The 23,979-nt window shown below is 45.6% G+C and overlaps 1 protein-coding gene across 2 annotated transcripts in view; it reads right to left on the reverse strand.

Moving 5' to 3' along the window:
- Positions 1 to 23,662, reverse strand: part of ITGA6 (integrin, alpha 6) — a 74,428-nt gene extending 50,766 nt beyond the window's left edge. The window contains exon 1 of one of the 2 annotated variants that reach the window (XM_004674539.2): positions 23,281 to 23,662. In XM_004674539.2, coding sequence (XP_004674596.1) covers positions 23,281 to 23,462 — 182 coding nt within the window. In that variant the 5' untranslated portion in view covers positions 23,463 to 23,662. The remainder of the gene's footprint in view (positions 1 to 23,280) is intronic. The other variant, XM_004674538.2, reaches the window with a different exon arrangement.
- Positions 23,663 to 23,979: the final 317 nt, after the last annotated feature.

Here is a 23,979-nt window from a genome sequence, read left to right on the forward strand (position 1 = left end):
TGGCATAAGTTTATCTTTTGTGATTGCTGAGTAGTATTCCATTGCGTATATGTACCACATGTTCTTGATTATTTTAAAATTTTTTAAAGTTTGAAATTACTTTTCCTGAGAGCTCTGTGCTCACAAAAATTTATATTAAACATCAGTGAGCTGTGTGTTAGCAGCTATGACTATATTTATGTGTTCCATTTTACCCATCCTGGAGAACATTTCAAAAGAGCCTAAAGCAAAACCTTTTAAGGATAAAAACATTGGAGAACATTTCAAAAGAGCCTAAAAAAAAAAAACATTGAGTAGAACTCTAGTTTTCCTACTGGTAGTTAAGAGAGGAAACTGACTTCTTTCTCAGATGGCTGCTATTCACAGCCATCCATGGTGCTGCAGGGCCTGGCTGGTGTCATGAGCCCTCCAGCCTGTCTGGCCCTCTGTGCAGGTCAGGGCCACGCCAACACATGCATCTTGCTCTTTATCCATAAAAAACTCATCCCAAGCTCCTACAGCAGGCTCCAGTGTATGGCAGGTCCTCAAATATTTACTGAAGGACAATCACACGTCAACCACCTCCTGGGTTTGGAGCCTGAGACACTCCCCACTGCTCTGAACAGCCGAGGATCAGAGGTCATACAACCAAGTGACTTGAAGGCAAAAGCCAACGTACAATGAAAACTCGAGTTGGCCAGATGTAGTAGTTTTCTAGGCTGCTATAAACGGTTTACAAGCTTTGTGATTAAGAACAGAAATATGCTAACAGGTCTGTTGTGCAAAAGTCCAAAGTAGATCTCAATGGGCTAAAGTCAAGGTGTCAGTGAAGGTTTTAAGGGAAAATCCATTTCTTTGACCTTCTCAGCTTCCAAAGCAGCCTGTGTTCCAGGACTCACAGCCCTCCTTCCAAATGCAAGGCTAGCACCCACGCATCTTGAAGTCTCTCCCTTCCTCTGCTCCCTTCTGACACATAAGGATGCTTGTGATTACACTGGGCCCCCTAGGTAATCCTGGACAATCTCCCAAATCTTAAGTGATTAACAACTATAATCCACTTGCAATTTTAATTCCCCTTTACCACTTCACCTGACACATTCACAAGTCTATGGGTTAAAACATAAACTGTCTTTGTAGGTATTCTGTTATCACAGCAGGAACTCTAAAGAGTCTCCTATTGAAGTATTCAGATACCAAGAACTTGCATTTGACCAAGAGCCTCAGCAGAAATATTGCAGGTTAACTTTTCGGAAAAGCATGCTCTGGGTTTACCTACTTCCTCACTTTCACTTGACTGTGTAACTACACTGGGCTCCTTTCACAACCCATCCAGTCACACACTTTCCTGTCCCAGGACCTTTGCACATGTTCTCTTTTCTTGGAATCCTTCTACTCATCTTTCAGATCTCGATTTAAAAGCCTCCTTTAACCTTCGATACTAGGTCAATTCCTACCGCCTTGTCATCTCTCATTTATCTTTTCTTCACAGCAACAACTCTGGTTAAGCATGACAATGTGAGAGGACTTGTGCATTACCCCTCTCCCTCACCAGGTCAAAGCTCCACAGGGCAGAGGCTGCGTCTGTCTGTTCCCTGATGCGCCCCTGGTATTCCACTCTAGGCTTGGCACTTCGGGGCACTCAGCCAGTTTTTTTTAGCAAATAAATGAAATCTGTTGTATATTAATTGACAGTTAAAAGGCAACTTCACTTTTAAGAATTTCAATGAAGATTTAAATGTGAGACCCTCAAACACTTCTACAAATAATCCTTTAAAGGCAAAGAAAATGGGGAGTACAGTACGCTGACCCCCGGCCCCTTACCACTCAGTCTGATGCCAGCAAGTCAGACACATCTCTGAAGTTTCTAGCTTGTTTTTGGAAAACATAAGTCTGCATTGTTTGTACTGTGATTTTTTTTTAAATGGATATAAAAGCTAGACTATAATTAATGTGGCAATATTATTTTTAAAGATTTATTTATTTGTGCATACAGAACTGGGGTACAGGCCACAGATGCAGGGGCGGTGTGAGGCTTCACCAGAGACAAAGTGGGGAGCAGAACAGGCAGATCCACTGCTGAGGGGGACAGCGGCTGGTCAGGAGAGGTCCGCTGCTGCCTTGGCCATGTGGATCACCCCCTGGGCAGGCAGAATTGAACTCATGCGGAGGTGGCTTTCATTCCTAGTGCTGTGCTTTAACCCGCTGCGCCACCAGGGAGGGCCCTAATGCGGCAATATTTTAAACAAATGATGCTACATCTAAGTAAAATGCAATACTGGCTGTCAGTTTGAGAGCACAACCTTTCGCTCATCTGTTTTCTTTAGCAAATATTCCGAGCTCTGCCTCCTACTGGCGTGGGGGGGGGGGGTTCTTTCCAGCCTTCCAGCCATTTCCTACCAAGGAAGCTCTTCTTTCAAAATGAATGCTTAGCAACCCTGTCTGCTGACAGTTGGCTTCAAGGGCCCACATCAGCAGTCCAGAAAACAAAAAGAGGGGCTCAGATCAAATGACAGCTCTACGTAACTTAAATGTCCTTACCTGGAACTTCCCAGCTAAAACAATAAATACTATACATAATGAGTTTTGAGAGAAAACTCAGACTTGTGAAGTGACTTTGAATTCTGATTCTAGTTTTATACATGCAGAACTACAAGATTTGGAGTGCCTTCACTCCATCCATTTTGGACTTCCCAGGGTGGCTACCTAAAGAGCAGAGCAGTAGGAGAATCACCTTCCTCCTAGATAGGGGTCACACGTGGAGCTGGTCCTGAGACACTGCAACCTCATGACCACTGCCCCATCCCCCTACCCCTGCCTGAACTGCAACCAGACAGACCAACTGAACACTTCCTTCCGGCTCTTCATTTATACAGTCACACTCTGCAATGCTGTTGGCCACCTGCGCAGTCTGTCTGTCCCACCCCCATCACCCCTCCAAGAGCATCATCTCCAATGATAACAGGTCTTTCCAGCCTCCCTGGGTGCTGGCCGCCAGTATAGGGTCATAGGGTATCTCTGAGCAGACTTACTGCCCAGTGGTTTCCTGGAGGAGCTTAGGAGCCCAGATGATCTCAGCTGAGTCCTTTACTTTAGGGGAACAAGAGTGAAGGCTCAAAAAAGGCCTGGCCAGGTCCCATACTCAATTAGGCAGCTTGCATTAAACACTTAAGAGTCAAAACAATGACCTGGAAAGAGCTGACAGGTCAGGAAAGTTGGATAAGAAGACTAACTACATTTCATTTCTTTCTGAACCAAATTCTGAAACATTTCATGACAAGGTTTGAGGAGTATTGTCCAATGCCTCCATAATCTTACAGGGGAAATTAAGCACCAGGGGGGTCTCTTCACTGTTAGAGCTTTCACAGAGCACGTTAGGAGGGGTATGACGCAGAGAGAGCCCTCTCTAGCCTCCTTCCCTATGTCAGTGAAAAGTGCACCACCAGCAGCTACCTGTCCATCAAGCTCACGCCCTTCCCCACTGTTCATACTTTTCTTGCCCAGCAAGAACAACTTTAATAGTGGGCTCATTTCCCCAGTTTAAATAAGAACTAGAGTCCGACTCCCCAGTCTAGTTCAACCCTCTGGCCCAGTCCATTCAGGTACTGGACAAGTTGGTGCAGGCCATTCGGAAGTATGCTCCCCAGCGCCTGCTGCTCCTCTTCATTCTACTCCTCCAATGTCTCTAGCCCGAGACTGAAAACACTTCCCATCTATAGAACAGATGCTGACATGCTGATGTATTCTCAGTTCAGAGGTCTTTGTTCAGCTCCAACCCAGCATACCCGAGAGCCTCCTAGATGCCTCCACTAAGTGATATATTTAATATGTTCAAAAAGGAATGCAGCTTCTCCCCTACCCATGATCCCCTGTCATGATCAATGTATCCAGTTGACTCCTGAGCTGTTCAGGGTTAGGTGTATCCATTCCTTACAGTCAGAAGTCCCTGGGTAACTGGTCTCTGTCATGGGCAGAGTTCCACGCCCTGGGTTAGTTCAATCGGAGTGCAGAAATCCCCGGAAATCCCCGTGTAAAAGTGGGCCCGCAGAGCTCACACCCATACTGTTCAAGGTCAGCTGTACCATCTACCCAGGTGCTCAGGCCAGGAACCATGCACTTACACTCTTGCTTTTCCTCATACCCTACTCCCAGTGCACATTCTCCTGGCTCTCCCTCCACATCTGCACTTCACCGCTTCTCATCAGCTTACTGGAGAGCGGTCAAGCCATCATCCAGTGGAGCCTAGCCAAGCACGTGTCCTTCTAACTGGTCTACCTGCTTCCATTCTTGTCTTGCTCTGGCCCAGCCTCCACAAAGCAACCGCTGTGCTTTCAACCTCTTAAGAGGCTTCCAGTTTCCTGATGGATGCCCATAGCCACCAAAATGAAATCCAAGTTCCTGCCATGCTCTACAGTCTCATCCCCTTCAGATGAACTCAGCTCATCTTTGGACACATCAATCTGGTGTCCTTCTCAGGGTCCGGCAGGTACTTCCTTTGACTCAGAACACTCCTGCCTTAGATCTTTGTGGATTGCACCCTTAGACCCCTCGGGGCTCAGTTCCAACACCACTGCTTAGAGAGGCCCTTCCTTTATCATCCTAGCTAAATTATCCCTAAGCCAATACCCATGTTTATTGTAAACTCCCCTGGACTAGGATTTCCCCCAACTCTACTTCATTAGGCTATAAAGCCCTTGAGGCAGGGATCTGAGGAATCTGGTCCCATTTTTTGTAACCTCAAGAGTGTTTAGCAATATGAAAAAAAAAAAAACCTACTTAATTATACTAACCGGCTGATCCAGTTGGGAAAGTATGAGCTAAATTCACAGTGGAACAAATCTATTCACCTCCTTGCCTCTGGCTTTCATGTTAACACAGATAAGGGAGCCTCAACCTTTTAATCGTTTAACTACAGTTTCAGTCTTACTTTCAGAAGACTAGTTTACTAATAACCTTTCAAGAAATCACATAATACTTAGCCTGCCTACAAATAAACACAAACCAGCCTTTATTATACTCTGACAGCTGTCAGCTCCCATTGTCTTATTAGACTAGCAACTCTGCTGTTGAGTTCATTAGAGTAGACACTATTAACTTCACACATTTTTCAAATGTGGATGTAGGTTCAGAGGGGACAGTAATTTGCCCATGATCACACAGCTGTTATGTGATGAAATAGGAGCTTATGCCCAACACTCCCTGATCCTGCTCTAAACCACAATCCACAATCTCCTTTCTGCTTGGCTATATAAAAACAACACCAAAGCACTTCAACCTGCCCACCTTTTTGAAAAAAGTATTTTACAAGATCATGACCAGTTTTAATTAAGGTCTACAAAGGGCTTTGAGATCCATGCTACAGGGGACCGAGGAATACATGTTCCCTTTATCTGGATCAAAAAACCAGTAATTTTGTCCCAGTCTCCCCAAAATTTCACAAGACACTTCTTTCCTGTCTTCTTGGAGAAACATGCTGGAACTAAATCAAGTCTCAGTGACTATGAAACTCCTGTAACGTGGAGCCTGAGGGTTCGAGTTCTTACCTGACTCAGAATAGGTGTGTCTCTGACCAAGAACAAGGAGCTCATGCAATAAAGGAACACCCAAACTGAGTGTGTTTATTATCCACAACATTCAACTCCTCCTGCAGCTCAGAAACCACCACCATCTACAGGACAAAACAGACATGAAATCGTGGCAGCAATGTCGACTAAGCAGAATGCCAACAAGAGTGATGAGGCTAGCAAATTCAGAAGAGGATGGGGAAGGAACTGTGCTCTGTTCCCACCATCAGTTTCTGGTGCAATTCCACACATGCTTCTGATCTCCCAACAAAAAGCCTTTAAATAATTGCAAGAAAAAGAACACCAGTAGCACCTGACAATCACAATGTAGACTGGTCTGACTTAAAATCCCTAAGAATGCCACTTCAATTCAGCAAAAAAAATGATGAAATACAGGTATAAATATATAACCAGTTCATTTAAAATGTGAAGTCTTTAGCTGAGACCATGCAACTGATACCAACAAGATATCCTCAATACGATAATAAAAATGCTGTTATCTACTGCAGTAAAAATGCTAGAATGAAAGTCTCCAAACAGTTCTGTTAGCTTGATTTCACAAAACAACTGTCAGATCTTGTCAAATACTGCATTTGATCACTTCCTGTGCTTCAGGATCATCAGATGCCTAACATGCCACTTAGGCATGTGATACCACACTATACCACACTGTCGTTGTCGTGGGCTCTTCTTTTGAGGAGCCGAGTCTAAGAACCCGTATGAATTGACTGTGGGCCTATTCTCCCTTCTTTGATCTTCAGACATGACACATAACAGACGCTAAGTACATTTCTGTTGAACTAAGTTCACTGCACAGTTAACTATCACATTTAATAATTTTAAATTGAGAATGTTATCAAGCAGTTTTTCACATGCCAAGGTCCCGAGTATCAATGTTATCAGTAGTGAATCTTATTTAGAAGACTCAATTCTTAAAAGCTACTACCAAACAGCTCTTTTGCAAAGAAAAATATAACTTCCCAATTCTGCTGTTTTTCAGTGAAATATTTTTATTTCTTTTCACTGAAAAGATAAAAGGTACAATTAAAGCAGTCCTATCTGGTCAGTGACCATATCAATTATACTACTCCAATAGGTTAGGAAACCCAAATGTATCCATGTTTTGGAAAGGAAATTAAAATACTCACGTAGTTTACTTTCTAAATGAGACAGCTAGTCCAACAGGCTGAGCACCTATTCCAGGGGCCCCTACCCACAAGCAGCTCTCCCCTTTTTCCACAGTGGAACAATTTTTATTTAGCATAAACTAGGCCACCTGAATAAAGACTGCCCATCCAGCCACTCTTGCAGCTGGAGGTGCCACATAACTTATTTCTGCTGAATGGGACACTGACAAATGTCATACTGCTGCTGCTAGGAAGCTTTAGGAGATGGCACACACGAGCCTTTGAGTTTGCATTTTCCAGGTCCCTTTCTTCATCCTGTCTAGAATACAGGCCCTGTCATCTTGGAGTATGAGGCTGAGGTTACATGTAGTAGAGCAACCAGAGAACAGATTCTGGCTTCTAGACATTCAAGCCAGGCACCCAGAATTTTTTTCTAACAGGAAATCAAAAAAAAAAAAAAAAAAAAACCACAAGAAGCAGAACCTTTCAGTGAAACAATACCATGATTCATGATTCAAAAAAAATTTTTTTAAGTATATTAATTAAGCACACAAATATTTATGAACAGTAGTATCTACACCAACATAAACATTTACATTGTTTGCTACTACATGCCTACGTTTACAGATAGTATTTTAAAATATGTGGTGAGTGCTGTTGTTAAGGGGAAGGATGTCCTAAAAGAACTGTGCAGAGTTCCGTGGGCTCCACCCCCTACTCCAGCTTTCTGGACTCCACCCCCTACTCCAGTGATTGGGAACTACAACTCCCAGCAGTACCAGGGAGAGAACTGCGAGGACCCAAGGGCGGAGCTAAACAGACATTCTGGGACTTTGGGGCATAAATAGGGTGCCATTTCCTATGGCTCTCTCTCACTTGGGAAACGGCCCTCAGGACCATGTGACTTAGGGCTTTCAGTCTGTTACCAGAGCTCCAAGACAGCCTAGCCAGCACAGGTACAGGTGGGGCATAAACACAAACCAGGCACCCAACAGCTTGGGTGTAAAACTGTTCACTCTACTGCAACAATTTTAGAACCCCACCAGTTTAGCGGCCTGATATTAGATACTCGGACAGCTGGTTGCAGAAAGATCAAGAAGAGGAGGCAGACACTCCCCCACAAACAGCCATGGTCACGAGATAGAACGTGGGCAAGCCTGTGCACTAGGAATTGATCCTCCACATAAGTGAGCTGAGACAGACAGTTCTTCCCCACGGCATTTTTATCAACTGGTTATATAAATCTTCATTCATCCTTAAATCCAAATGCTATGCACTCACTAAATATACAAAGGAAGCACTGCATTGACATCAAACAAACTCTGAAACATAGCAGAGGGCAAAAAGCAAGGTACACATAAAGAAGGTTGTAAGGCATGATACCGATGTGTAGAAAGTACAGGCACGGGTTTGCTTATACATGTACAGGTGCTGTGGAAAGACTCGCAAGCTGTAAAACAATGCCTGCCTCTAGGACAAACCAGTGACTAGAAGCCAAGGGTGGGAAAGTGACATAACTCCTCATCTTCATACCTATACCATGTGGCTGCATTGCCTATTCAAAAGTAAGTCTAAAATGTAACTTGAGGGCCCTCCCTGGTGGCACAGCAGGTTAAAGCACAGCACTGAGAAGCTAAAGCCACTTCCGCATGAGTTCGATTCCCGCCTGCCCCGGAGGTGACCACATGGCGTGGCAGACCTCTCCTGACCCGCCCGCTGCTCCCCTCAGCAGTGTACTGCGTGGATCTGCCTGTTCTGCTCCTCACTCTGTCTCTGGTGAATCCTCTCACCATTCCTGCACCTCTGGCCTGTACCCCAGTTCTGTATGCATAAATAAATCTTTAAAAAATAAAATAAAATGTAACTTGAAAGATGATGTCACCCAGTGGACCTGGGTTACTGACAGTCTGGCGGAGAAAATGACAGTTATGTGGAGGTTAAACTCCAGGTCCAGAAGACATGAAGAAAGCAAACCCTGTATTGGGGAAGACAAGCTCACACATGCTATATTTATTGTAAGCACTTACAGGCAGACAAGACTCAAAAGACTGATTTTACAGGCATTCCAGTGGCATGATAACATAGTGACGCTTAGAAGCCTGTGCCTACTGTGCACCAGGGACTGTGTGGAGCCATCAGGGCATTACAGCAAAGTGCAGGTGGATCAAGGGCAGTGGGTAGGATATACTGAGTGAAAATCCAAACCACTGAGCGGGTAGACACTTCCCCAAACAGAACACCAAGATCAAGTGAGGTACAGAATAAAATGCAATAGCATTTGCATACAAAAGCTCACTTTCACTGTAAATGTCCATGGCACAGGCAGCTTCCAGGAGAACAACTCAACTCCGGAAAGACATCAACATGAAGCGTTCACTCTCATCCGGAACAAATCTGTCAAGTTCAGCAGTATCCCAGTAGACACAGTGAACTTGTGATGAGAACAGAACAGTTTATAAGTAACTGCAGAGATCAACGGTCTCTATCTTGGATGCTGTGGGCATTGCCCAACCCACCTGCGACGACTGCACACACACACACACCCCCCCCCCCCCCCCCCCCCCCCCCCCCCGCTGCAAGGCAGCGAGTGAGTCAGGCCCGAGTCAGGTACCTTTGCCTTTCATCTAATCTAAAGCATGAATGGGAGGCTGAGATGACCAGAACTCTTGTTCAGAGACATGAAATAGATAGGGTGGAGATCAGCCGGCGGAACAGACTCTGTTTCTGGATGTGGTCAAAGGTGAATCCAGGCTTGAGTTCCTATCGAGAAATGCTTACTTCAGGAACTCAGAATGGCAACTCTCCCTATGAGGTTTGAGGGCAAGTTTTATGGGGTATGGACACCGCTGCTTGAGCTTCCAGTGACATTTTATCAAAATAGACACATTGGCTAGAAAGACCTCTGCCTGGCACTAGGGGTGTTGGTGGAGGACAGTGGTTCAAACAGGACATGAAACAAAGCTCTCTGGACATGGTACACTTCCAAAATAGCTGCATTTTCTAATTCTTGCAGGTGGTAAACCATTTCAATGATAAAGAAATCCACAAAAGCATCATCGGGTAGTATCACTAGAATACACCCACTATATCTGTACATCTGAAAACACCATGGCTTACGTGTGGGATATAGATTTTTATTCTGTTTAATTTTTGAGGAGTGGCTCGTGTCAGGTTCCATGTTAAATCTTCTGGGTAAACAGATCATATCAACTCCTCCCTGCCTTGAGAAGGCCACAGTACAAAGCAAGCTGTCAGTATGTTTCTACTCCGTCAGCTCTCAAATAGCTTATGAGAAATTTCATAATGAAAACATCAATAAGAATAAAGAGAACGTATTATACTACATGCCATAGGAGCTGGGCAATAGATAAATTAATCATTAGAAAACCAAAGAGGCAAGGAACCGAAGAAAACAAGGCGCTGCCTGTAACAGATTAACAAGACTGCAAAGGAAGCCAGGGGTGGGTCCATGTGGACAAGCAGGAGAAGCCAATGATGGTCTTATTCCCAGGGGCAGCTGTTGGTCTAATCTGGTGTTCCCTGAATGGACACCCACTTCTTTCAAACTTTGACCACTGAATGTGCCCCTGGCTAACCTGTGCTCCGTGTATCACTGAAATCATTTCAGTTTCATTTTAAAACTACCAAGAGAGGGGGTGGAGTGGGGAATGGGATCAAAAACGGGGTGGGGAGAGGGAAATGCATGGAATTATGGTGATGGCACATGGGGGACTTGGTGATGGGAAACCTGCGGGGATTACAATTGAGATGGAAAAAAAATGTACAAAATGATGTAAAAATAAACTTTTGTAATAATAAAAAAGAAAAAAAAACCTACCAAGACTTAGGAAAGAGGAGTAGCAAGAGACACACATGCCTAGGCTTTTTACCCATTGCAATTTTCCCTTTTACTCACAAACTCAAGGCAAGTGACCTGGGCCCCTCAACGGACATGGGTGAGGAACCCACAGTCTCACAGGTGAAGCCGGATATGCAGATGCTGAATTAACCATTCATTTGAGCTTAATCAAATTAGAAAGTACACACTAAGCCATGAGGCTGACTTTTAAATTCTACTGTAAATTAAATTTTCACTTCTGTTGCCACTAATCTACATTAGAGTATATCAGATATGATTTAGCACATTACCATTTAAGAATAAATGCTAAACGTTGAATAGAAATATACTTAAGTGTTATTAATGCTGTAACTCTTTATATAACTATATTTAGCTTACTAATATTTTGTGGCCTCATAATAGGGACATCCAGACTTCTGGGTGCTCCAGAATAAGCCTGAGAAATAACTGGGGTGTTCACAACTATAAGAATATATTTAACACAATTTTTTAACATAAAGTTGCAGTTCCTTGATGTAGAACATCATTCCAAAGAAAGAGTCATCCCATTCTCTAGAAACCTTCAGTATATTTGGGAAATCAACCCAAAGAGCCAACACATCTATTGAGAACCCACCTCTATGCATTAGCTTGCTGCCCCAAAAGGACAAACGGGCAGCTTTAAGCTCTGACTAATATCGGCAAGACTAATAGCCATCACGTAGATATTTGAGGAACATCTTCTACATACAGGGATCTAGCCAGGCCAGGAGGGTGAAGGTCACTACACAGCACAGCTAAGGGTCACTGACCTGGGGAATTCTGAGACACAACTGAGAAAGTACCAGGATCACTGCCCCTCTCTGAGCTGGGGCAGGATGACAGTGGATTTGCCGTCCTGATTCCAGGCTACGGTGTGGGGACACATTTAAAAACCTAACTCATGCAACACCTAAAATGAGCCTTGCAAGATCGTGTTCTGGAAAGGGCAAAGAGTCTGTGGCACAGGTTTAATTCCAGGAGTGGGTAACCTCACCCAAAGGTGGTCTGGGTGCCCTAGATATCAGGCACCACTTACCACTGCCAAGCTGTCACTAGACTCTTCTAGTCTCTTTCATCCCAATCAGCATGAGTTCGATCCCCACCCTGTAGGTGACCCACATGGTGCAGCAGACCTCTCCTGACCTGCCCGCTGCTCCCCTCAGCAGTGTTTTTTGTCGGTCTGCCTGTTCTGCTCCCCACTCTGTCCCTGGTGAAGCCTCTCACTGCCCTTGTACCTCTGGTCTGTACCCCAGCTCTGTATGCATAAATAAATCTTTAAAAAAAAATAGTTACCTAATTTTACCTAGGATATCTCAGCAGAGGTTCCCTACTAAATCTGTGGCACATCGTGGGGAGTAGATGCTAAAATCCCGATGATTTTAATTGACTAAATAATAATCTATTACCTTTTGGGTTCTGACTTACCTCAAGCACTTGGCCTATACTACTTATCTTGAAGGAAGAGGTTGCACACTGGCAGTACTTTAGAACCCAAATGCTATTTAGCCACATTTTCTACCTTCCTGACAACTGAGTCAGGTCACATGTCAACTTTCCTCAATGCACGCAGTGAGACCCTGGTGGCCCAGTCACCAGGCCAGCAGGAGCAGAGAGCAATGCTGTAGGGACACTCCGGTCAGGGTCCACACACACACGTGCACCCACCTGATCTGGGGCCCAGCTGGCACGTGGTAGGGTCACAACACCAGGCCTTCCAAGACAGAATCAGGTTCTAGAGCTGCTGATATGGCCACGTGGGAAATATTTCCTCACCACCCAAAGTGAATCCTATAAGGACTTACGATAAGAGGCTGGGTTCTCCAGAGCTTACATATAGCCTGAGGAACTGGCTCATTGAAGTGCTACCATAAGCTGTCTTCTCTGCCCTCTTTCCAAGTCCTTCTTTCCCTTCTGCCTCTTCCTTAAGACAGGGTATTTCTCCCATCTGCCTATGAACTACCCCCTCAAATCTAGATATAGCCCCAGCTCGATGGGGCAACTTGACTTTTGACTTGACCCTCAAAAGGGGGTCCACTAGACTATAACAAGATAGCGTATCATTTTACTTTAAGGAACCCCTAAGAGGAAAGGCTGATGTTTATTGGAAGAGCCAGGGCCTATGCTCAGTGCTTTATACTCATCATATCTTATCTTCACAACTCAATGTAGATAGAATTAATATGACCATTTTACAGTGAGGAAAAGTAACCTGCCCCAAACCAAATCTACAGAATGTGAAGCTGGAGTTCAAACCCCACATGCCTCTAGAACAAGAATGGAGTTCTTACAAGACAAACATCTACCCAGGTTCTGAGTAACTTAGAGCTAATAAGTACATTACTCTCTGAGAAAGTAGAACCAACCAGAAAAAAAGCTCAGTCCCAGGACTGCCACCTATCTGCACGGGGCATCTCTATTCCACGGTGTGAGTGGCCACCCATGTTTCAATAACTCGGCTAGCTTCTCTGCTGGTAGATCTCTCTCCCCTCCTGGAAGATATCACAGCAGCAATTCTCTCTCCTACAGTCACTGTTCCTTTTTTACTGAATCAAATGCATCAACAAACCAGTTCACTCTAAGTTTCTCCTATCTTAAAGAAATATTTTCCTCGAGTCTCCTGTTCCTCTTTTGTTCTCTTACCAACCCACTCCAAGTGGGCCTTGCTCCTCCACAGTGTGCTGAGAAGCTCTCCAGCAGCACCCACGTTGTTGATCTAGTCTTCAAACTTCAGTACCATCTGACACAAAATGACCCATCGCTCTCACTCTGAAACACCTTCATCTGTGGCCTCCAGGACAGGGTGTCTCTGTTCTCCTGACCTTTAAGCCACCACTCTCAGTACCCCATGCTGATTCCTCTCATTCCCTAACCTCTAGGTAGGAAAGGCCATAGTTCTGTCCCTATCACCCTCCATCCTCACCCCCTGAAGACTCAAGGTCTATCACTCCAAGTGTATGACCCCATAACTTGTCTCTTTAGCTCACACATTCCACCTGAACTTCAGACTATTTTCAAATAACTACTCAACAACTCTATTTGGTTGCCTAGACATCTCAAACCTAACAAATCTAAAAGCGAACTCCTGTTCTGCTCCCAAAATCTATTCCTCTAGTAGTGCTCCACAAATCGTTCCATGACAACTTAATCCTCAGGCCTAAACTCTGGAGATATTCATTCATTCATTTATTTTTCAAAAGGGCTGGTTTACTATAAAAAGGGAGAGAAGAATAAAGGACACTTACATAGACTCACATGGGCAGAAAGAACTGCATACTTTCTGTTTTTTTTTTTTTTAATACTCTCAGTCTGTTACATCTAACAATTAGTCCCACAGAAAATCTCTTCTTTCAAAATACACTCAGAATCCAATCATGTCTTACCATCTTCACTGCTACTAAAGCACAATCATTTCTTATCTGTAATGACAGGAACCTCCAATCAATAATCACTACCTTTACTCTTATCCTTATATACAGTCCATTCTCAGCAGCCTAGCAGTTAGAGAAATCAATTTACAATCTAAGTCAGAGCAGGTCACACTCTTCTCAGAACCCTCCGGTGGCTTCCCAAATGGACCAAGAGTAAAAGTCAAAGTCTCTCAACAGCCTGCTTCGAAAGCTCTATCCAGTTTGCCTCCAAGGCTATTACTGGCCCTCTCATGGCACCTGGACATGCCTCTGCCTCAGGGCCTTTGCACTGATCTTACTGCAAGGAATACTCCTCCATCCCCGCCAAAAACTGAAATGGCTTGCAGCTACATCTTAGTGAAGTCTTCCCAGGTTGAGAGATTGGCCAGCTCCCACCTCACTTGCTATTCCCTTTTCCCACTTAATTTTTTGTTTGTTTCAATTATTACCATCTAAAATACACCCACTTACTTTATCTCCTCCATCAGAACCTAAGGGGCTTTATCTTGTTTGCTGTATTATCTCCAGCATTAAAATAGTGCCTAATACATAATAAATGTTCATTTATATCTCTGCCGAATGAACACCAGCAATAGGACTCTGCGAAAGAGCTAGTCATGGTTTCTCTAGCGGGTCCAGAACACACCTCCACGTTTTTACCTGCTTCTCATGATCAAATAAGGAAAAAAAATCTCTATTATTTTTAGGTTAAATATCAATGTAAGCACACACACAGAGAGAGATGGATAAAAACAAACTTGGAATTTTTTCTTAATGAAAAAATCAGATGGCTTCTGGCTGCTGGTACTGCTAAGCTTGGAGGGGTCACTGCTAAGGAGAGTCCCCAGGATGCCTTGCCACACTCCTACCACCTTTCTCAGTTAATGTCTGCAGTAAGCGCAGGCCCTATCTAAACATAAGGGTTTAGAAGCATTTTTCTTTCTAAACTGGTTCATCTGGTGGTTTTACCATGTCTTGGCCTTTAAAACACTACTGCAGCTGGCCCCCCAAGTCCACCCTTGAACATGAAGTCATCTAATTTAGTTGGCCCCTCCTTCAACTTTCCCCAACTCCTCCAACAGGCACAAGAGTACCCGGACTACCCTGCTTTCGTGTTTGCAGTTCAGGTGAGGATTCTTCATCACCCAGATCTGAAAGCCACTCCATTTTTTCCCTGAGTATTGTCCTAAATTGGGTCCTGCATTTGGTCACACAAGAGGCCATGAGGCCTCAGCAGCAAATACCACTTTCCTAGAATTATGTCTCTGTAGGTTTACCTGGTCCCACCTGAGTGTCTTTTAATCTTTTGTTTGAAAACTGATGTTTATTTGTACCTCCGCAAAGCTGGATACTTAAGCCCACTCAATGGGTTTCAACACCCCACATTCCCCCCAGGAATTTCAACATCTTTTCTACCCTTCTCCAATGTCCCCAGAGCCCTGTGCTTCATTCTCTAAATATTTTGTTCTCACTACTTCAAATATCTTGGCTCTCAAAGACAGTCAGAACCTCACTGCCAGGGGGCAGGTCATCCTCTGACAAGCTGTTATCAGTGGGAAAGGGACCCAGAAAGAAGTCTTTCCTCGCCTCAGCCAGGCGGACGGAGAATAGAACTCCCAGGTCTCAATGCTGCTCTACGGGCCACTCGTCCACGTCGGGGGAGCCGCCATTTCCCCCCAAGGCTGTGATTACTTTGGTGAGGATCCTCTTGTTTTCACATCATCCTGCTGTATCAGGACCACAGCATCGGTGGCAACACACCCTGAGGAGGGTGACCGATTCTACAAGGACGAAAAGGGGATTTGGAGGCTTACAAAGCCAAACCTGGGGTTCGAAACATTTACTATCATTCCTAGGACACATGATTAAAATGGCGCCAGTAACAATGAATGCCCTTTCAAAATGAAGACGCTATAGTGACATTACCAGCTCGGAGTGAAGCCAACAGATCTCGGGTAAAGAGCATCTCTCTCTGCCTCCTTTATTCTTCATCTCATTAACCGTGTTCCTCTTTCAAATTACTCCACCGTTTGTTTTTATTTCTGTACGCCCAGGCTCAGAGAGCGTATTTCTCTAGAGGGTTTTCTTATACTGTATCCAAAATGACTTTTCCCAAAAAAAAAAAAAGGAATCTTTGGATTGTATGCCATGCAAAGCATGTCTAACTGGCTGGCAAAAAGACATGTGAGCAGACTCGCACAGCCCCACTCACTTGCTTCTGCTTCCTGCACTTGCTTTGTTTGCACTTTCTCCACCCCGCCCCTCCCCCAACCCCCAATTCACAACAGTCTTCTCTACCATGCCACTGGTTTTGGAGACTTCAGATATTTTAAGTTTTTTTTGTCAAGTGGGGATTAGATGAAGTGATCCCAGTAGCCCACACTGGAATTCAGCTGGTGTGTGCGTCTGTGTGACGAGAGGAGGGTCTGCCCAATGTTCTGTGGCCTGTGAAAGATTTTCTTCTGTACACACGCCAACTGTGGAACAGGTAAACTGATTTGGACTTGAGTTGTCTTGTTTATTTAAACAGAAGAGTCAGACAGCAGATTAGATGGTGATCATTCTACCCTGTTATTAGGCTAACAGGGATGACACTGGTGAACAGCCAATCTACCTGTCCCAGTTCAGGGTTAATTAACAAGTGGCCTCTTAATTTAGTCCCACAAGATCACTGTTTGCTATTCTAAATGCTAGTTTAAGAAATAAACAAAAATCTGCTGAAGCACTATTTCCATATTTCATGCATGCACCTTTCCACCTTAGGCAGTTTCATCATTGACAATCAGAACCAGCTTGCACAAGCTCCTTCCTACCACACATTTATGTCAAAGGACTAAGAAAAATAAATCATCAACCCCCCCTAGGTCGAGTACGAATTACCCACCTCCCAGGCAGGGGGATACTTTCAGAGTCAGAGGTCAGGGGAGGCCTGGAAACCAGACAGCTGGTATTCCTGTGAATAACTCTACCCTACAACTGCAACATCCACCCCACTCCGGTGTCCCCCCCACAAACTCTGCCTTTCCAGAACCTCACTGGGCTCAAACCTGCCTGCCCATTTCTCTCCTCTATACATTGAAACCCCACTGGTTCTATCCTAGGCAACTAACTCCCAAAGGGTACAAGGCATGTTTCTCCTGACATATACTTTAACTGCAAGACAGAGAAAAGGGAAGATCTACACTTAAAACATCACCAAACTCAACGCAAAAGGACAGTACATACATGCCAGGTTGGAAAGCACAGCAGATGTGGATTCAGAACCAAATCCGGCCACTTCACCTCCTACAGCCTGGTTTCCACATGTAACAAACACAAAACGTTTACTTTGCACCAGGACTAATCTAGCCTAAGGTATCATTATCCTCACTCTAGGGTTGGGGTGGGAGGGAAGCCTAGAGAGGTTAGGTATTATGGCTTTTGATAATATGTATTTGGTTTTATATCAACGGTTCCTGGCACAGCTCCTAAAACCCTTGAAACTTCCCAAGTGATGAGAGTAATAAAAATGTCTTGTTATGAGAGTGAGATGGCTTTAGGGGCCATTTAAGCATAGGGGCTAGATACCAAGAGAACCCTTAATGACAGGATCAGAACTTACAGTCTCCCCTGGGAACTCCAAAGACACAAGAGCTGGAGGTTGAGTTCACCAGTAGCCCATGATATAACCATCATGCCTATGTAATGAGGCCTCTATAATAACCCCGAAGGAGGGAGTTTGGAGAGCTTTGGGGGTGGAGAGCAGGTGGAGACATGAGGAGAACAGCATGCTTAAGGGGGCATGGAAGTTGAGTGCCCTTTCCCCAGACCCTACCCCGTGCATCTCTTCATCTGGCTGGTCTGAAGCTATATCCTTCTAATAATCACCAGTAATCCCGGTGAGTAAAATGCTACTGAGTTCTGTGAGCTGCTAGCAACTTAATCAAACCCAAGAAGGTGGCAATCGAAAACATCTGCAATAGCTGCTGGTCAGAAGCTCAGGTGACCACGTGGACTTTCAACTGGAATCTGGAAAGAGGTGATGAGGGATGGTCTCGTGGGAAGGACCGTTAACCTGTGGGGCCTGACCCTATCTTGGGGTGGACTGTGTCGGAACTGAGTTCAGTTGTAGGATGTCAGCTTATCGCTGTATAGGGGGGTGCCCCACATGTTGGAATTGGGTGCAGAACTGTATCCCACACAGTGCCATGGCACAGAAAAGGCAGAATAGGACTGATCCCAGTTAGCTCTAGACGCTAGCTGGGCTCTAGATTCAGGGGTCTACTCTGATCCACTGTATTATCCTGTTCACGAGAAGGATTGGGGTGGGGGCAGAGTGGCACGAAACCTTATCTAGCTCAAACCTGTAACACTTTTAGGAACAGATTCTTGAATCACACCAATGCAAACTGATGTAACAGATATGGGCTGAGCCTAGCTATTTTTTTATAAAAAGACTCCCTAAGTTACTCTCACAAGGTTTAAGAACCCCTGTGGTCCCACATAAAAAGTTATTTGATTCTAAAACTGTACCCAAAGAGAAAGCAAAAATGAACAGTGGGGGCTGGCCCTGCCCCCCGTGACCCTCTTGCAGTGCTCAATTTTTACTCCCCTCCCAAAAGGCCTTGGAAACTACAGTTCACACTGGTCTGCCCAGATCACCACACTCAAGCTCTCAGGATCTCTCCTGGAGGGGGGCAGCAGTGTCCCCATCACTCAGCCTAGAGGTACATAGAGAGAGATGCCCTCACTATTCCTGAATAACTAAGCCTTCAGCCACAAGTTCACAAGTGCCCTCCAATGTTCACTGCATTTGATCCCCAGACCCTCGTCAGGATCTCTAGTCTACAGCCATCCTTCTCTAACTACCCACAAATCCTGAGAACCCAATGCAGTACAAGTCTGTGTATCTGGGGTTAAGTTCTAAAGTATGCTAAGGCAGAAGTCAAGTAGAATTCAAAAATCACTCATGAAACTCTTAACTGGGATCTGGGTCATTGGGAGCACAAAACCCAAGAATTAATGTCTTGTGTGTTTCTGCATTATGGTCACAACTTCCCTTTCCCTGGGGGCAGCAAACACCAAGGCTACTCTGAACATGAAAGGGCAATGGTTTAAGTAAAGGGATTTCTCCTCCTCTAGACTGAGCTGAAGGAGCTGATTTCATATGTATGATATGACCCCATTGTATTTGCAAGGGATATGCTAGGTGCTATCAGGCAAAGAAGTGAACACAGGGCCCTACCCTCACATACCCAACAATCCAAGTGGGGGAAATCTGAATCTGTTCTCTAATGATGGAGAACAGATAAACACAAAACCATGGGAACTGTCAGGCGCATAATACTAAGTGCTTTAGTCAAACTGTCGAAGCGTAGCCTGAGGTTGGCTCAACAATGTTGCTGGAGAAATTTACACTGGCCCTTAAGATATGATTCTGATAAATCCCCAACAACAGATTATGCTCTTTCTTAAGATGGGCTCATAGCATTTCAAGTAAAACTGACCCTTTCATCTAAGCATATGACCGTATTTTCTATTATGGTTCCATTCTCCCTCCTAGCCCCAGAAAAACTATCTGCTAGAATTCCAGTAGCATTTGGTTACGAGATCTTAAATTAAACCTCTATTTTAGCAACAATATTGAATATTATACACCTAAGACCACCAAGTCATGGTTTCTTTCCAATACTAGAGACTCTTACTATGGGAACATTTAATCTGACATTCCCAACAAATTATTCATGCCACATGAATACTCTGGCCCTTCCCTCGCCACCTTAAGTCATTACTTGGATGGTCTCACAACACTGAGTTAAAACTTGTCTATTACTGCATTTTGCAGAGTCCTAAGATCTCACTAGCCAGTCTGGCTCCTTCTCCAGTCTTGCAATTCAAGGTGACCCATTATAGTCCCCAGATGATGGCCCTGGGTCACGTGGCATTCTGAATGAATGCAAGGAAGCAAGTGCTTAGTACACATCCTGGACACGGCTCTGACCCTGACCAGTTAGTCACCACTGAGCTTTTTCAGAAGCTGAGTGTGAGAGACAGTGAGAGTATGTGAATGACAGTGTGAGTGAGAGGGTGTGTGTGAGTGTCAGATAAAGAAGGTAGGCCGCCCAGAGCTGATACAAGATCAGCAGGAGTAAGTCTCAATAGGAAGAGAGTCCAGGTACACATATTTAAATAGATAACTCTGGCCCTCACAGAAAGCAATTCAATCAATCAACGTAATACAGTACATATCCAAAACTCAGTTACTGGCCAATTTCTCCAGGTCTGAAGGGCATTTGTGATTTTTCCTTTCGTGCTGGCATGAGCACAAATCAGACATACCAAACTCAAATCCAGACTGTACTTAAGCAGTTGTGAGACTTGAAACATTTCCCAGCTTTTGACCTCAGTTCCATTATCTATAGAGGGAGTCAGTCAGGCTAGATCTCTAGTTCATAAACGTGATTTTTAAAAGTGAGAGTATCAAATGTCCAAGAAACATCACAGTCAGAAGTGTTGGTGGGACTGGAGAGCCCCTGGAAAGTAGTGGTGATCAGACAGTTTCCCAAAAGAGCCTAGGAACAGAGAGAAATCCAGAGTAACTCTACAAGTATCTCACAGATCTCATCCTTCACAGTTTTGTCCCGTCTTCATACAGGAATCCACACCTCCAAGAGAAATGAGGGATGACTCACAGGATGGGCAGACCCACAGAAATCATTCCAAACTCTCTACCTGGGAGGAAGAATGACTCAACCTTAACTACCTAAGAGAAATGAAAGTGTGGAGGGCAGACCTTGAACTCCAACTCGATCACCCATCTAATAATCTTTCAGAGTCTGAAACTTTTACACACAGCCTAGAACCCTTTGTGTATTTTTATGGTCTCTAGTTCAGTTTTACAGTCCCTAAAGTTTTAGGAACACTGAAATGTTTTAAGGCCCTCAGACCATTATTACTGTTATAAAATATTAAGATTTTATAATTTCCAGCTTCAGATATTATAAAGTATTTAGAAAGCATTGTAGAGAAGTTAACCCACAAAGTTCAATGGCAGCTTCTTGATTAGTGGATTTACCTGCTATTTCCGTATCTTTGATATTTAACTTCTGCCTCAATAAAGCCCCTTATTCAGTAAATTTACTTCTATTGTAAGTCTAATTGAGATTGATTACAGTTAAATTGAACACTGGTTTCATAAATGTGCTAAGTTTAAAATATGAATTACCCAAACAATAACCTTTGACTTTACTCTTTCACAGTCTAAGAATCACAAATGTTTAACACCTGTACAGTAGCTAGTGCATAATATGAATTCTAAATTAATCGCCATTAACAACTCTTGTTCCATCAGCACCTACCGACACCAGGCAGGAATTTGGGACTTTGCATGTTATCTTGTAATGCTACAAGGCAATAACAGCTACATTTTACAGATGAAGCTAAGGTGCAAGTAAATTAATGGCTGTGAGATGGCCAAAGAGGAATTTTAGCTCTGATCTCTCTCATCAGTTCCCTGAAATATTCCCACTGAATTTTCCATAGTGAGGCGTTTAGGACACTAGTTGAGAAGTTGTAGGGTCTCATGTTCCCTGGCTGTCATTTACACCCACCTCCTTTTTACTGACAGAGGTCACAGCAGATGATACGGCCTACGCATCTGGTTCTCCAGGGAAGATCACTGCAGCTCCTGAAGCTGGAAGACTTGACCAAAGGAAAGGGAGTGTGCCAAATCTGACCACACGAGCCCACCAGCAGTTAAGACCCTAGCAAGCATGCTGCTAGCCCCAGACAACAAGGACTCCCCGCTAACAGCATCCTGGGCTATTTTCTTGTCCCAATAGCTCCCCTTCAAATGTCTGCTTCAACAAGTATTTCAAGGAAGCCATCAGCGTCAGGTGTCTGGCACAGACAGAAAGCGGCTGGCCCAGTCATTTCTACCCTAACAAGTTCAATTTCGCCGTACGGGTGCTCATCTAAACATTTAAGTGTTCAGAAACACTAAGTGTCTTGCATTAACTGAGTTCTCAGAAACTACTTTTCATTTCATATTTACAGCTAACAACTACTTCTACTGCGAGAAAGCCGAGTACAAACAGCTGCCCAGGCCTGCAGACCACCCTGCCAGGGGCCTGCCTCATCCATAACTAATTTCTTTGCTTCACTAGCAGGTGTTATCAGAAAAATATGACGTCAAGGTCAGGGGCCCACAATATTCACCAACTACAAAGTTCTTTAACTGCTGAAACTGAGGGTTTCCTCTGGACAACCCTAACATGGCTCATAAACACCAAGTCCTCTCTTTACTGTGCTTTGCTGCACTTTGCTTTCTCTGGTCTGTTAGTCCTGGAAGGATCTCAGTTTTACTCAAGGCCTGGAGGAAGCAAACCTTTTGGGAATTTATTTTTCAGTTGTACAGATCCAGAAAACAACCCCATAGCGATGAAGGTGACTAACTTCCCAAATACATCCTCCAGCCTAAAGAACTTCATCATGTGGGAACCAAATACTGTCTAAGAAAGAAAAGGAGCACCTAAGAGCGCCTGTCAGTCCCCACTTTCTGCGGGTGCAGGTCCCCACTTTCTGTGGGAGGTGCACCATATGGTGTGGGGTTGTCACTTCCAAACTTTGCCTGCAAAGCCCCAGTCCAGATCGGACATTTTGCTTTACCCCCTTGGGCTGGGCCTATCCTGTGCAGGGTCTCTAGAGCCACCGGTCAGCCGGCCCTCACTCAGAGGGACTTGTTTCCTCAGCTGATCTAGTCTTGTGAACAGGTGTTTGGCTAGTTCCATCTTGTAACAACAACAAAAAAGGTGAGGGGGTTGGGGGGAAGAAGTGTGAAAGTATCCCCCTGCAACCATACAAGATAAGATGAAAAGTGGCTTTGCAACTTCTCGGGGGCGCGCGGGTGTTTTGAAGTTTGGAAAAGGCCTGGGTCTTCCCCCACAACGACACTGCATCCGCGTCACCCCCTCCCCAAACACGCGTGCAGCTCGGCAAAGCGTGCCACCTGCCGGGTTCCCAGCAAATGTGCCCGTAGGGAAGCACCGCCGGAAAGTACTTGGTTAAAAAAAAAATAATAAGTAAACTCTTCCGAGGCCCTGGACAGCCCCGCTTGGCACCCGGGCCGCGGGCCGCAGGGGTCGACCCTCGGGTTCTCCTCTTGCTCAGGCTGGATGGGGGCAGGGAGCCGCGCGCGCGGGGCGAGGGCCCCTCCTAGCCGGGCCGGCCGAGTCCCGGACCCGGCAGCCGCAGGGCAGGGCCGGCGGGCGGGAAGGCGGCGCGCCCTCGCCCCTCCTCGCGCGCGGGCCAGCGCCCCGGTGGGGGGTGGAAAGAGTCGGGGAACTCACAGCCGCTTGTCCTCGGGCTGCAGCTGCCAGTGCATGGCCAGCGAGAAGCCGAAGAGGCTTCCGCTGTCCCCAGTTTTCCGGATCACGTTCTCCTCGCGGGTGTCCAAGTTGAAGGCGGCAGCGAGCCGGGGCAGGAGCCCCGCCGACAGGTAGAGCAGCCACAGCTGCCCCGCGGCCGCCATGGGCGGGCGCAGCGGGAGGGGAGCGGGGAGCTGCGGGGGCCGCCTGCGCTCCGGGCGGGTTCGAGGCTGGGCTGTTGCTACCGCTGCCGCCGCGGCCACCTTGGTCTCCGCTCGCCACTGCGCCCGGCCCCACCCCCGGACGAGCCGCGCTCTCCGCCCGGCAGCTCCCCCGCGCCGGCAGCTCCCGATAGCTGAATGAGTCCGTTGTTCTCTGGAGACTCGCAGGCGTTTTATCAAGTGACGAGCACCGCGGCCCCGCCCCTACCCAACCCTCTTGGCCCCTCCTCGCTCTTTACCACACAGCGCTGGCTGCCGGCACCTTCCCTGCGGGCCCGCTGCGGAGCGGTCTTTCCCTGGGGGCTCCTCTTCGCCGCTGCCGCTTACCTGGCCGGACGCCGCTCGGGAGAGACGTGGAGACGAACTCTGCGCTAAGCAGCCCCAAACCCAGGAATTCTCCGAGAAAGAAGCACCTGAGCTGTGGTTGGCGCTCGGCTCAGTACCAGAAAGGTGTTTACTA

The sequence above is a fragment of the Condylura cristata genome, unplaced genomic scaffold (genome assembly GCF_000260355.1).
Source record: "Condylura cristata isolate star-nosed mole 26May11 unplaced genomic scaffold, ConCri1.0 scaffold00002, whole genome shotgun sequence".
In the NCBI taxonomy this organism is placed as follows: domain Eukaryota; kingdom Metazoa; phylum Chordata; class Mammalia; order Eulipotyphla; family Talpidae; genus Condylura; species Condylura cristata.